General features: G+C 43.0%; 1 protein-coding gene across 1 annotated transcript; it reads right to left on the bottom strand.

Moving 5' to 3' along the window:
* Positions 1–457: 457 nt before the first annotated feature.
* On the bottom strand, positions 458–12,692 carry LOC119446635 (GTP-binding protein 128up). Its single transcript, XM_037711122.2, has 9 exons — positions 12,535–12,692; positions 10,575–10,740; positions 8,951–9,151; positions 7,429–7,598; positions 6,865–7,050; positions 6,282–6,394; positions 5,393–5,515; positions 3,394–3,489; positions 458–2,794 (listed from the first exon to the last, which is right to left on the bottom strand). The coding sequence occupies exons 1-9, from the start codon at positions 12,574–12,576 to the stop codon at positions 2,788–2,790; spliced, it is 1,104 nt and encodes a 367-aa protein (XP_037567050.1). The 5' UTR covers positions 12,577–12,692; the 3' UTR covers positions 458–2,787.
* Positions 12,693–12,735: the final 43 nt, after the last annotated feature.

Raw genomic sequence — 12,735 nt, 5'->3', positions numbered from 1 at the left:
GGTCGCGGGATCGAATCCCGGCCACAGCGGCCGCATTTCGATGGGGGCGAAATGCGAAAACACCCGTGTACTTAGATTTAGGTGCACGTTAAAGAACCCCAGGTGGTCCAAATTTCCGGAGTCCCCCACTACTGTGTACCTCATAATTAGATCGTGGTTTTGGCACGTAAACCCCATAATGTTTTAAGTAATGCTGCTCGCACCTAACTCAACTGCCATTTCGTTCCTCATAATTTGAACCCGCACGCCATACCACAAGCAAGCCTAATTTTCACATTAACCAGTCGATTGTATCAGATATATACTTTCCTTTTCTAGCTGCTGCTTAGACATTCTAATTACTTCACAACTACTAAAATTTGGGGCTGGTAGCTACACTTCACTGTAAGAACAGAGAAATGTTCACACGCAAATTGACACTTGGCTTCATACAAACCACAAGTTTGCTCCGAAAGAGCAGGTTGTGCAAATTACCAATTTATTCAGTTGAAGCAAGACGGAAGGCCACAATGTCTTAAACTTTTTTTTTTTTTTTATAATGTGACAGTTTAGTAACAGTGAGGTCAACACATGCTTGATAGGTTGCTCATTATCTTAATGTATACATCATAATGCAACCAATTTTGGGGGGACGATGTTGATATGTTTTCAACGGTATTACACTCAAGTGTGAGCGGAAAAGTTGCAATTATTTAAAGGCCCCCAAAGAAACACTTGAGGGTAGCATTATATCAGGCTAGATGAGCAGGTCACTTTCATTTTTAACTTTGTCCCCGTTTCTCTGACCATGAAACATGACCAAATTTCATGCCCTTGATAGTTTAATTGAAACTGCACAAAATGAGTAAATGGTTTCTCCAGCAGTATGCAACCTTATTCGAAAGTCGGAATGCCAATGTAACAGCAGTGCAGCAAATAACCAAGCAGCGCAGATTATATGGCATGAAGGACAGATATTCAAATCTGGGGTCTGCCACGATGTCACTTGCAATTGACAGGGAATATGTGCTTGGCACTTACACGAGTTTGGCTGAACGACCAGCGCCATCATTAACCCTTTCACTGCCGAGTTTTTTTTCTGACTGCTCCTCAGCCCCTGCCGGGTATTTTTTTCATGTTGGTTCAGTGGAAATTTCATGCTAGTAATGCACCATGATACTCCACAGGACATGTAAAGATATTTCGTCGGAATTCATCAGCAGTTCTTGAATTTCTTCGTCCGTCAAAGCGCGGACGCACGTGGCGCGCTGACTCGCCATGGCTGCTGCGCTCTGCCGAGACGAAGCGACGCGGGTGTAAACACGTGCGCTCCAACTGTTGTCTAAACTTTAATTAAAAGTTCTATGTGTTTAGGTGACCTCTCCATAGATGGCGGGACATGAACGCATATTTTTTTTTTGCACGAGTTGTCTCGGGAGTGGCAGGGAGTGAGTTTAAAAAGCAAAACGAGTATACTCGGGAGTAGCAGGGTGTGCGTGGGTGGTTTCACGAGTTATCTCGGTAGTGGCAGTTAAAGGGTTAAAGATGCCCTGCAATAGTTAATGAACATTGTAAACACGCCTGCTTAAGTTGCTGACAACACTGTCATGAAACCTGGGCCTATTACTGTTTCTGTACTCACACCTGAAAGCATACACGTCAGTCCAAAAGGCTGCCTGCTGAGTTCAATTTACTGATATCCCCGCCACTTCAGGCGAGTCTTTGCATGCAGTCAAACAAAATGGCCATTTGCTAGATTCCTTTAGACAGTGCTGCTACCTGGTGGCAGACATCCGATACCACAGCACCAATACTGCAACCTTTTCTGAGGTTGAGTGGCACAAAAAAGGGTCGTGCAACACAATAGTGCAACATGTTTTGCATCTTTGACACGTGGCCAGAAATAAAACTTACATCCTTTTGCAAGACAGTTGAGGCTAGTCAGCTGTTGGCAATAGCCAGCTGGCCTTCACTCCCCCCCCCCCCCCCCCCCCCGATAAACTGTACACTGTGCTAAGAAACTCTACACTGTGCTAAGATAGGAAAGGACACAAGCAGTGTTCAAACAATGATTCCTACCGTCAAGCAAGGCTCAAACCTTGGTTTCTGCTACCAGCTACAGTAGTTGTAAAGAACCTGCCCTGTGACACTTTCCCAATTTCAGGGAAAGGGCTATAAAAGTTGCGGACAATGAATGCAAATATTGTGTTCCCTTTCATGCTGGTGCATGCGCTAGGTCCAATCAATTCATCTCACACATTGTGAACTAGTTCACACCATATCACTGGCAGTTCCGTGCTTGTTTAGAATAAGCTTGCCACCTTTAGCGTGGAGCCTACACTACCTCTATTGTATAGTGTCGTCAGTTCATTTCGCACAAATTCTGCACCAAACAAAACAAATGGCAATATGCAGATTCCACCATGTTGCACTGCAGAAACAAATAACAAAGTACAGATCCTCTCCAGGAATAGTCCAACAAGTGCAGGCGTTTCGACTGAGCCTGCTATCCTGCCAAACAGATTCTTACCAACTACTGTTTGTACTGTCGTTACTTGTCCTAAAAATTGAGAACAGTTTCTTGTGGTATGCTTTCCTTTCATTGTGTGAGCCACAGCATGTACTAGTAGTAGGAAAGGCGGGAGCAGCCATGCAATTCATTCGGGCACAATTGTGACTGTGTCATATGTACATCAGCAGTTCTCTTGAGCTTGAAAAGCGTGACAATGCCACTGCCAGTGTGCGTTGCAAGCTCTTCTGTATCGTGAACCAGCACACCTCCAGACATCCGTCTCGGTGGCGTCCCTGTCATACCCTGCAAAAGTGTAAGTGGCACGAAATGTGTCACCTTCATTACACTCCAGTGTGAGCGAAAAAGTTGCAATTATTAAAAGGCCCCCAAACCACGTCTGACATTCCACGCAGAAAAATAAACACAAAATCCTGAAGGGGGAGGGGGGACAAGCCAAGTTTGCAGGCGGTGGCAACAGCTCCCATTTGTTTTTTCTTCTTTTCCAGGATCTCGTGCTTCTTTTCCTTTTGGTACAGACACCCAGTAACCAAAATATAATTATTATAATGAATAACGCAGCATGCAAGCAGTGTAGTGTTTTTTTTTTATCATAGAACACAGAAAAGTTGCCATGGCTGCACCTTGTTACATCCAGGTATTGCCAAAAAACAGCAATGTTATAATTGGGTTCGACTGTAGTACTTCTTTCTGCCTAATTAAAATGTTATGATGTATGTGCTGTCTATTCTTTCTTTTTTTTTCTTTTGTGACCTGGTTATAAGAATGAAATTTTCTTTGCACTTATATTGTTACAAGTGGATTCAACTGTATATGGAATGAAACGTGCCTCAGGAACGTGGAATGCATCCATGTTGTGCTACATACAAGCGAAGGTATCTTACCTCTTTACCACCTGGACGACGTCCTCGTCATTTAATATGTGCTCTTTGCCTACTTTCTGTGGATTGTGCTTCACCGAGGAACCCCAGACCAAGGCACTGAATCAGGATAGAAAAAAAAAAAAAAAGAATGCAGCAGAGAGTAACATGCATGACAGACGATGTCGCAACTGTGAAAAAAAAAAAAAAAAACTGTGGTTTACATGGCAAAACCACAATCTAATTATAGCACGCAGTTTTTAGCTGCATGAATTGGTTTGATGTTCCTGGAGGATCAGAATGCTAAGTCTTTTATGTGCTTCCAGAACCAAAAGGCAACGAGATCAGGAGGGCATATCTTCAGAATAAAATGTCAGTGACGAAACTGGAAATCAAAGCAGTGCGTGACTTCGAGAGAAGAGACTTCGAGGTATATTAGCTTTCATCTGTCCTCGCTGCAATCCAAGGAGTACTATTACTGATAATGTAACACTGGTACTTACATGTCCTACCTAGTAGAAGTTGAAAATCAATGACAGTACAAGACTGGGCATGCTGGTAATCGGCCGATTTCAGTAGACATGGATGAAGATAGAAGGGCTAAGGATGAAAAACCAATATTCTTGCATTTCATCTTTTGTTTCTACATGTCTTCGAGACAGAGTGTGCGCATGTGTGAGCATGCATGTATGTGCATGCACTTGTGCGCATGCTTGCCTTCATTGACGTTTTCTTGAGAGAGACGCACGTGCTCCAATTTGCATATGAGTGCTGCATTGAAGTAAAACCTTTGATAAAAGTCAGCACTTCCGTTTCTTCTGTCTTTTTCTGTTTGGAATGTTCTCCCAAGAGGAGTGAACCAAGGCAACTAACTGCCTGCAAGAAGGGCTATCAAAGCTGCTTGCTTAATTTTTCGCTCTCGCAGACAGCGGTGCTGTTCCATACAACAGCCCTGACCCATTTTTTTAACAGCTGGGTTGGGTGATGACAGCGGGATTCCATTTCTACTAAACAAAGCAGGCTCACAGTGATGTTGGACGGGAAATAGAATGGCAACAGTTCGATACCCGTGCAATAACGAGAGATAATTTTTAATGCCAGGAAGGTGGAGAAGTCGGCCTGAGGTAAGTGCCTCTAGCCTGCTACTCCAGGCTGGGGAAAGGGTTTGGGGAAATAACGGAGATAAGACGGTAACAGTAAACATGGACATTCTATTTAAAACTGCCAGACAGAATGCTTGGCACTACTGTGGATTCGCATCTCCTCTAAACAGTAAAAGATGCCAGCAATGTTTATAAAGTAAGAAACAAACGCATAGCAGAGAGCAGCTTCCCAAACGATGTACGCAATGTATACTACGTGAAGCAATATATACCACCACACATGTTCCACAGCCACACATCAATGCATGGCAACTCTGCTTTGTCTCCAACTTATAGGAGGGGCATTTTTTCCACTGTTCAAAGCGCACTAGTTAAGGCACAATAGAACAGCACCAAAAGCTTTCCTTTTTTGTTTGGTAGTTGTGCAGCTTCACAACTGCAGACTTGGCTCGTAAGACAAGACAGCCAATCCAGAGAGCACATTACGTCATGTAAGACAGGGTTTTATGAGAAAAAGATCAGTGTGTGAAAAAAAAAAAAATTACTCCAGCTGCTGCACTTTCCTCAATTGGTCTGCAGTATTCAAAGTGCACTAGTTCTGCTTTCGAAGTATTCTGTGAGGATAGCTTATAAAATTTAACCAGTTTGATGAAGTTCACCTCGCCATATACAAAGTACCATAGCTGAACAATCTACTTCTCAAATGTTGAACTTCTGAAATAGGATTCAGAACATCTCTAACAAACTTCAAGGATATTCAAAATGTCACCCATGACAGGTTAGTCATAAACAGTATATAATAACAATTTCATTACAGGAAAATATTTTGTGGCAACCTACAGCATAACGTCAAGGCAGCGGCAACTGTACAGCTGTCCTAAACTTGCTTCTAGAAAGCCAGAGCGAAAGCTGAAACTTACCACTTAAACTCCTTCATAATGGTACGATGCAGCTTGTTGCAGAAGTCTTCCACTGTTTTTCTCTCCTGGCTAAGAATAACTGGTGCTTCGTAGTCAGGCAGCTGTCCTTTTGGTTTGGTGTATCTGCGAGAGAGAAAACATCCTTCGTCATGTCTAATCTGATGTTCCCAAGTCCCACCACTCCTTTTTACCCAACACGCTGTAGTGCGATGGACATGAGTCGAGCACTTATTGGCCAGCATGTACTATAACCAGCACTTAAAATTCAAGTACAAAGTGTGTGTGTGTGTGTGGTGGGGGGGCATGCATGTTATATGCAAATTTCGCCTTGTGTTGCAGCGAACAGCAACAACCCTTGGAAAAGAAAAAAAGAATACCTCAAAGTCGACACTCTACTTTAATACATTAATTTTTTTTCCAAAAATATATCGGCCTAGATTCAATTAAGTGAGGTATATACATATATGGTAGTAGACAAAAAGAAGTCATGACATATCAAACTTGCCATATTTAGTCTTAGTGCTCAGAAACCTGCTCACCCAATCGCTAGCGTCGGACAACAGCCTCTAGTAAGATTCACTGCATGGCCTACCTATTGTCTACGAAGCTTTCCCATTCAAATAATGCATCACACTGAAACCTCACAGTGTGATGCATTAGGGCACAGGGTGAGTTCAGTGTGGGCACGAGCAAGTAGAGATCTCTGAAAAGGCTGTTCTCCTGCAGTGGAGTTGCTACTACTACTTATGCTACTGGTGGTGGTGCTGTTGCTGATGATGAAAGAAAGATGACCAAAGGGGCATATCGCATGCCTGTCAAAACGAAGGGACCTGAAGCGAACTTTGGCAACAGTAGTATAAAGAATTGTTTTTCACATTACATGACTCACATGCGTATAAGCTTCAGATAAGACCAGGCCTTTTCCAGAAGGTCATCAAAATTCCATTTATGGTGAGCAGAGATGGGAACACAATGTGGGATCTTGTAGATAATGTCCAGTTCCTGTGAAAAAAAAATTTTTTTAATGAAATGTGATAAAACTAAAAAAAAAAGGGGGGGGGGGAAATACCATTTTGCAAATGGGAGCTTTCCACACAAGTAAAAATGCAAGCACTTTACCAGCACTGTCGCAATAGAGACATTAAACATCATACATTATCCAAACCAACACTATTAGGCTTGTCTGGTTTGAGCATCAGCCGTGGACGCCTGACTTTGGTTGAAAATTACCGGGACATGTCAATGGTCACATTTGCATTTTACAAGAGATTTCGTGCATGCACACTGGTTTGTATGTGTGTGAGAGAAATAATTAGGTTGACAAAGTGCCTGCATTATTTTTACTACTGTTTATCTCTTTTGTTATCTTGGGAGCATAGTCAGCGACATGGACCATGCTCCAAAGATAACAAAACACTTATTTCTTTCTAAACCTTGCACTTCAAAAGATGGGAGAGAGAAATGCCACTTACTTCGATAGAGATCTGGTCAATCTTGTTAAGCACATAGATACATGGGATGTAGATGCGATTCCCTTCAATCACGTCGATCAGGTCATCTGAAGTGGCATCACACCGTAGCGTGATGTCAGCATTGTGGATCTTGTATTCCGACAAAATGGTCTTCACGGTGTCCATGTCCAGCTCCGACTGGGGCACCTATTTTTATAGCCATTCCAGCAATTAAAAAAAAAAAAGATTTGTTTATTGATCAATTGATGGCATTTATCATCCCAAAAGAAGCACTGGAAATACGAGAACTGTCGTAGTGAAGGACTCCAGAATAACTTCAACTGCGTCGAGTTCTTCTAACTTGCACCTAAGTACACGAGTGCTCTTGCATTTTTGCCCCAATCGAAATCTGGCTGCAGCAGCCAGGAATCGCACCCTTGACCTTGTGCTCAGCAGCAGAATGCCCCTGTCAACTCAAAATGTGCAGCATGCATGCTTTCATAAAGTATGCCCACATTAGACCCTATTGGATAATGAAAATCCAAAAGTTGAGTTTATTTAACGCGATAGTAGTGGTGACAGTACCATCATCTGCAGGTTGATGCCACCTTTGTCCTTTTTTCGGAGCGAGATCGCCGGAGGCTCCTTGTTGAGCCGGATGCCGAATCCTTCCACCTCTCGCTCCAAGATACGCTTGTGCTGGAGGGGCTTCAGCACGTCCAGCACAATGAAAATGAGACTGCAGGTACGGGCCACTGCACAAGCATTTTCAAACACTACGCTACAAGACAGCTCACAAACTCACACCATTTCATACTTAATAGGAAACTCTGTGGAATGTGCAGTGTGGTCAAAGAACTCGCACCACGTGTTTTGCAGTGTCGAAGGAATCACAGCCCATTTCTGGGTTGCTATGCTTTCTACAGAATAACGACTTCATACATTACAACTTGGAGACCTAAGGTTACGTCGAAGCACATATTATTTGTGCACCTTTGCGCTTCCAGTAAGCGACACACTATGTTTTGTTCGCAAGCGCCAATGGTGTGCTAAGGCCGCTGGTCACAGAAACGTGTCACTGTGCTTGTTCGTTGGAAAATAGGTACACATCTCCAACAACTTCCATGTAATTGTTACTTCACACTTTGCAACATCAAAGTGTGAGGCAAGGTGTGACGCATCTATTTTTCATATGTGAATTGCTATTTTTTGGTTGTGAATTCAGGACTGTCCAGTCAACACAAGAGATGTGAGGAGGAGAATAGAAGTGAGTAAAAGAATAGGTATTTAACTTATACTTGTCCTGACTGTACAATTTCGTAAGATGTCATCATGCTGAAATAAGGCGTGAGCACAAGAAAAACTAAATTACACATTTCCTTGTCCACATTTGCCAATGTGTTATGCCTTGTTATGGAAGGTCACAGACTGCAATTTCAACTATAACTGAGGGCGAGGTATGCCATTTTGTTTCTTCCTATTTGCATTTTGTTCTGAAGTGTAAATAAATGAACACTTTTAGAATGATTGTCAGAAACATCCGAATGTTCTCTTACATTGTTGTACCAAGAAACCCATAGTACTTTCACATTTCCTGTCATTGTACACTGAAATGTGCAGTCATGAACAAATAACAAACACACATGAAATTACAAAGTTAAACACCTTTTGCAAGTAATAACTCCCGAAAGCACACCACTCTCAACACTCCATGTCCAGTCGCCAAATGTAATATAGGCCTCACACTAAGCTTACAAGCCAAAATCACGCTGATAGTCCATGCATTGGCAAGATAAAAATGAGGAATGCATTCTAATTAGCCCTATCTCATTAAATGCCTATGGCTGTACTGCACACAGAAGTAAAGGGAAATCTCTAAGACAACACAAACAAATAAATTGCAAGTTTTTTTCAACCTTAGCCTTTCAACCAGAGCAAACTCAACCTAGACAGATAACACTGTGCTCGACAGCCAAAGCTGTTTTTTTTTTTTTTTTTTTTTAACAAATGCAGACAAATCAGAAGGTAGGCTACATTAGTGCTGGCTATCCCAGCCACCAACACTTCTGCATGTAGGGGAAAAGAAAGCAGGCAGAGTAACACTGACCAGCAATGACTTGTCGACCTCGACCCTTTCCATCCTTGGCTCCTTCTATGATTCCCGGCAGGTCAAGCAGCTGAATCTTGGCCCCCTTGTACTTGATGACACCTGGCACGGTGGTCAGCGTGGTGAACTCGTAGGCAGCCACCTCGGAGAAAACACCCGCCAGCGTGTTCATGAGCGTAGACTTGCCCACGGATGGGAACCCTGGGTGTGGTGTCAATGATAGCTAGCCTTGTAGTCAATGGCCCTCCTCATCGATTTTTAGTATTGAAATAAGACTGCAATCCTCTTAGACGTATAGTGGAGACAGGTATGACAGGAAATGCCTAATTTGCATTTACAACTACCACCTGCCCTTGTTTTCCTGCCCTTGTTTTCAAGCTAACTAAAAAAAAGCACAAGGGAGCAGATTATTCCACGGCAACACTAGTTAGCAAGTGTTGAGTGAAAAGCAGTAAGATTCCAGGCGTGACAGTACGTACAACGTGTATACCAGCAGCCATATCCAACAAATTTCTGATAGGTTGCATCAATTTGAGCAGCCACCTTTCAGACACGCTGCGTGTTTTATCATACACCATGTGACGCCATGCATCTCCAGCGTTAGTGAATGAAATCCATCACACTTCTGAGCAGCAGTCGTTGCTCAAGCACCAAAAAGCTATTCCTGTTCATATTGGCACACCCTATACCCTGTCTGACGATGATCAGTCATGACCACAGTCTTTTTCCACTACGTAATTTCGGCATCTTTCACTGCGACTGTTTCGGCTTTGACCCCAGCACAACAATGTCACCTGCAGTGAAGGAGAAAGCTTTAGGAGGGGCTAGTTACCGAGACATTACTTAGTTTATAATGTGGACCGTGAGGGAGAAAAAGAAAATTACATTCTGAATGACGAGAGATTAGCCCTTGTTTCATCACTGCTCTGTCCGTGTAGAACGTCAAAATGCTTGTGCTTCCATGTTCAAACACAACAAAACACCCAGTAATGCAGGACATGCAGAACTGTGGCAAGCAGCGGTGTGTTCCCTCCTGTTTTGCTTACTCCACTCACTAGGCCTGTGCATTCTGGCACTGCCGTCACTATGGGAAGCTTCAGCTCAAAGTGCCTGTATTGAATATGTAAAAACAGCCTGGACACTAAAACAGCAAGTCCTTCACATGGCTACAATTAGATCTGGAAAGAATATCAAGTGTCTTTAGTTTCCATTGACAGGAGTGTCAAACTTTAAATTTCTCATTCCTTCAAAACATTGGCCTAATCAAAAAGCTTTAAGATACATACAATTAGCATTGTATTTTTTTTTTATTGGCTTGCCTTTTCATACTATGATCGTGTCTTTCTCCTACATACCTTTTGTGCTAGTTTACTGCCTAGACATATTTTTTTTTGTGCTCATGGTTGCCCTTTGCCATCCTGTTTCGTGTAGTGCAAGTCCTTTCGTGTAGTGCAAGACCTTTCTAAGCAGTTGCAAAGTGAGCTTGAACCATCAGTAGTTAAGCGTTACCTTCTCATCAACAATTTCAGCAATGTGTAGTTAACAAGAATGAGATACACTCTTGTATATGAGGTGTCAAGGGACGAGTTACAGGAATGGCTACCAGAATGCACAATATACTTACCCACAAACCCTATCCTAGCATCACCAGTCTTGGCAACGTCGAAACCTTCACCAGGTCCGCCACCTCCACCCTTCGGCGTTATCAGTTCGCGCCGAAGCTTGGCTAGTCGAGCTTTAAGAAGACCTAAATGACCCATAGTTGCCTTGTTTCGTTGGGTCCGGGCCATCTGCGGAGAGAGGCAAACCTTAGCTCAGAGTGCTGTTCAATATATTTTCGGCAACCTATTAGACAAAGTAGTTTATATGAAAGTTGGTACACGAACATTGCACGCAAACAAATATACCAAATAAGGTCATAAATGTGCACAGATCTACAGCTCCTATTTAGACTAACAGAAAACTAACAATCAATGGTGCCAACATTAGTTTTTGAACCACTATAGCAAATGACAAATGCAGCAATAAACAGAGTTAAATGGGTTGCATTTCATTTTGGTTCTGTTAGTTACCACGATGTAACTGGAATACGGCTACCTCTTCAACTACCAACTGTGCATGCTAAGAAGCAAATGATGAAACAGACAGTTATTTTAGATATAATTAAACTAACACTAAGGTGCCCTGTGCTCCCACCAAACATGGCTGGGTTTGGGTTCTAGGCATACACAGCATCACTGAAGCCTACCTCTGGGGAATGCTGAACTGTATACTATCTCCAAACGTCTCTAATAGTTGCAAGGATGACCATTCTGCATCTATAATTAACGTTTCTCTATCGAGCCCTTACGGTCAACTTGGAAGAAATCACTAGCGGATTGAAAAAGGGGCTATGTCACCCCCCTCGTCCAACCTCCATTCTCGTGTTTTTACGAGGGCCCCCCCTTTGGGCTACCCTGGACCTGTCTATAAAAGAAACACCCCATCGTATCAACAAAAATTAACTGCAAGTTACAAGAAAGTGGCAAAATCATTGACATATAATGCAAGTAAGAAAGGCCACATAGAAACAGCTGACCCACTTTGGCTGTGCAAGCGATTATGTGCAGCCAAAATGCACCATAACATCATGGAGCTCAGGTCCAGTCGCATGATGATGAAAGCAGGGCTATCCAAAACTGCAGTATAGTTTGCCGGAAAAGAAAACAAGAACTTTCCCTTCTGATCACTCCTTAATGGTTAGCTCTAAAGTCACTGATGATACGAACTTTCGTTTCTAGTGATCTTTCGTGTATGCAAAAGTTGAAGCAAGAATGAACCGTTACGAACAAGACGGTTCCAAGCTGCAAGTTACTTTCTTTTTACTCAAAAGCTGAAGTAAACTGATATTAGCCAATTCCTGGCAGTATAGGCACTACATGCGCACACACGCTTATGTGCCTTGTCAAGGGCGCAACGCAAAAGCGATTGCTGTTTTAGTGATTACACTGTTGTTTAAAATTAAGTGAAACAAAAACACCGTACCCGACACGTAGCATGCATAGCACCGGCGTTTTAAGGTCACGTTGCCTAGAGACAACCACGGCAAGATGGGTCTTTATACATTGGCTTGAGTGGTGTATGCCCAAAAATTGAAATAATGCAACACCGCGCCAAAATTGTTCGGCGATGCGGTTAACCCCAGAACGCAGCTTGAACACACATCTAGCTCTAAATTCTCAACAAATCATCAAACTTATATTGCACATCGTGGGATGTTGATGTTTTCAGTGTATTTTCGCTACACTAGCGGAACCTTGAAGTGACGGCCAGAACAAGGGGGCAAATGTACGAGTTGCCTCCTAGATTGCCACACACGTCAACATCGAAGCACACGCGTGTTCGAAAGAAAAAGCTTCTATCATAACTCGCAGCAAGTATGGCAGGTTCGATTACGAGAAATACACTCAGGCATCTTTATTACAATAACGAAGCTTCTTTCTGACACATTTTAAAGAATCGGTCATTGCGAGAACTTCGCGGGTGTTCCCGTATGCCGCAAGCTTCCTCTTGATAGACGACGTCGGGAGCAAAAAGTAGCTTACCTCGGCCTCGATGGCCGCTATTTTTTCGAGCACCGTACTCATCCTGGCGAGCTAGTTTGGTTACACGAATTAAAAAGTCCGGAATTCACGGAGCGCACTTCACGTGGGATGCACGCATGGCACCTCAAAACAGGAGAGATCGGAAATTCGACCGGCCAGCCGCGAGGAAAACCCGATTTGACAAATGCGCAATAGGGCACA

This window comes from Dermacentor silvarum, chromosome 3, assembly GCF_013339745.2.
Source record: "Dermacentor silvarum isolate Dsil-2018 chromosome 3, BIME_Dsil_1.4, whole genome shotgun sequence".
Lineage (NCBI taxonomy): Eukaryota > Metazoa > Arthropoda > Arachnida > Ixodida > Ixodidae > Dermacentor > Dermacentor silvarum.
The sequence above is the reverse complement of the archived record's forward strand: the minus strand, read 5'-3'. Positions and strand labels throughout refer to the sequence as shown.

Excerpts from the sequence above, each read along its gene's own strand:
- LOC119446635 (XM_037711122.2), bottom strand. The coding sequence starts at position 12,576 with ATGAGTACGGTGCTCGAAAAAATAGCGGCCATCGAGGCCGAG. Across the intron at positions 7,599-8,950 it reads AGGTCGACAAGTCATTGCTG|TGGCCCGTACCTGCAGTCTC; the intron begins GTCAGTGTTACT and ends ATGCTTGTGCAG. Across the intron at positions 3,490-5,392 it reads ATTATGAAGGAGTTTAAGTG|TGCCTTGGTCTGGGGTTCCT; the intron begins GTAAGTTTCAGC and ends ATCCTGATTCAG.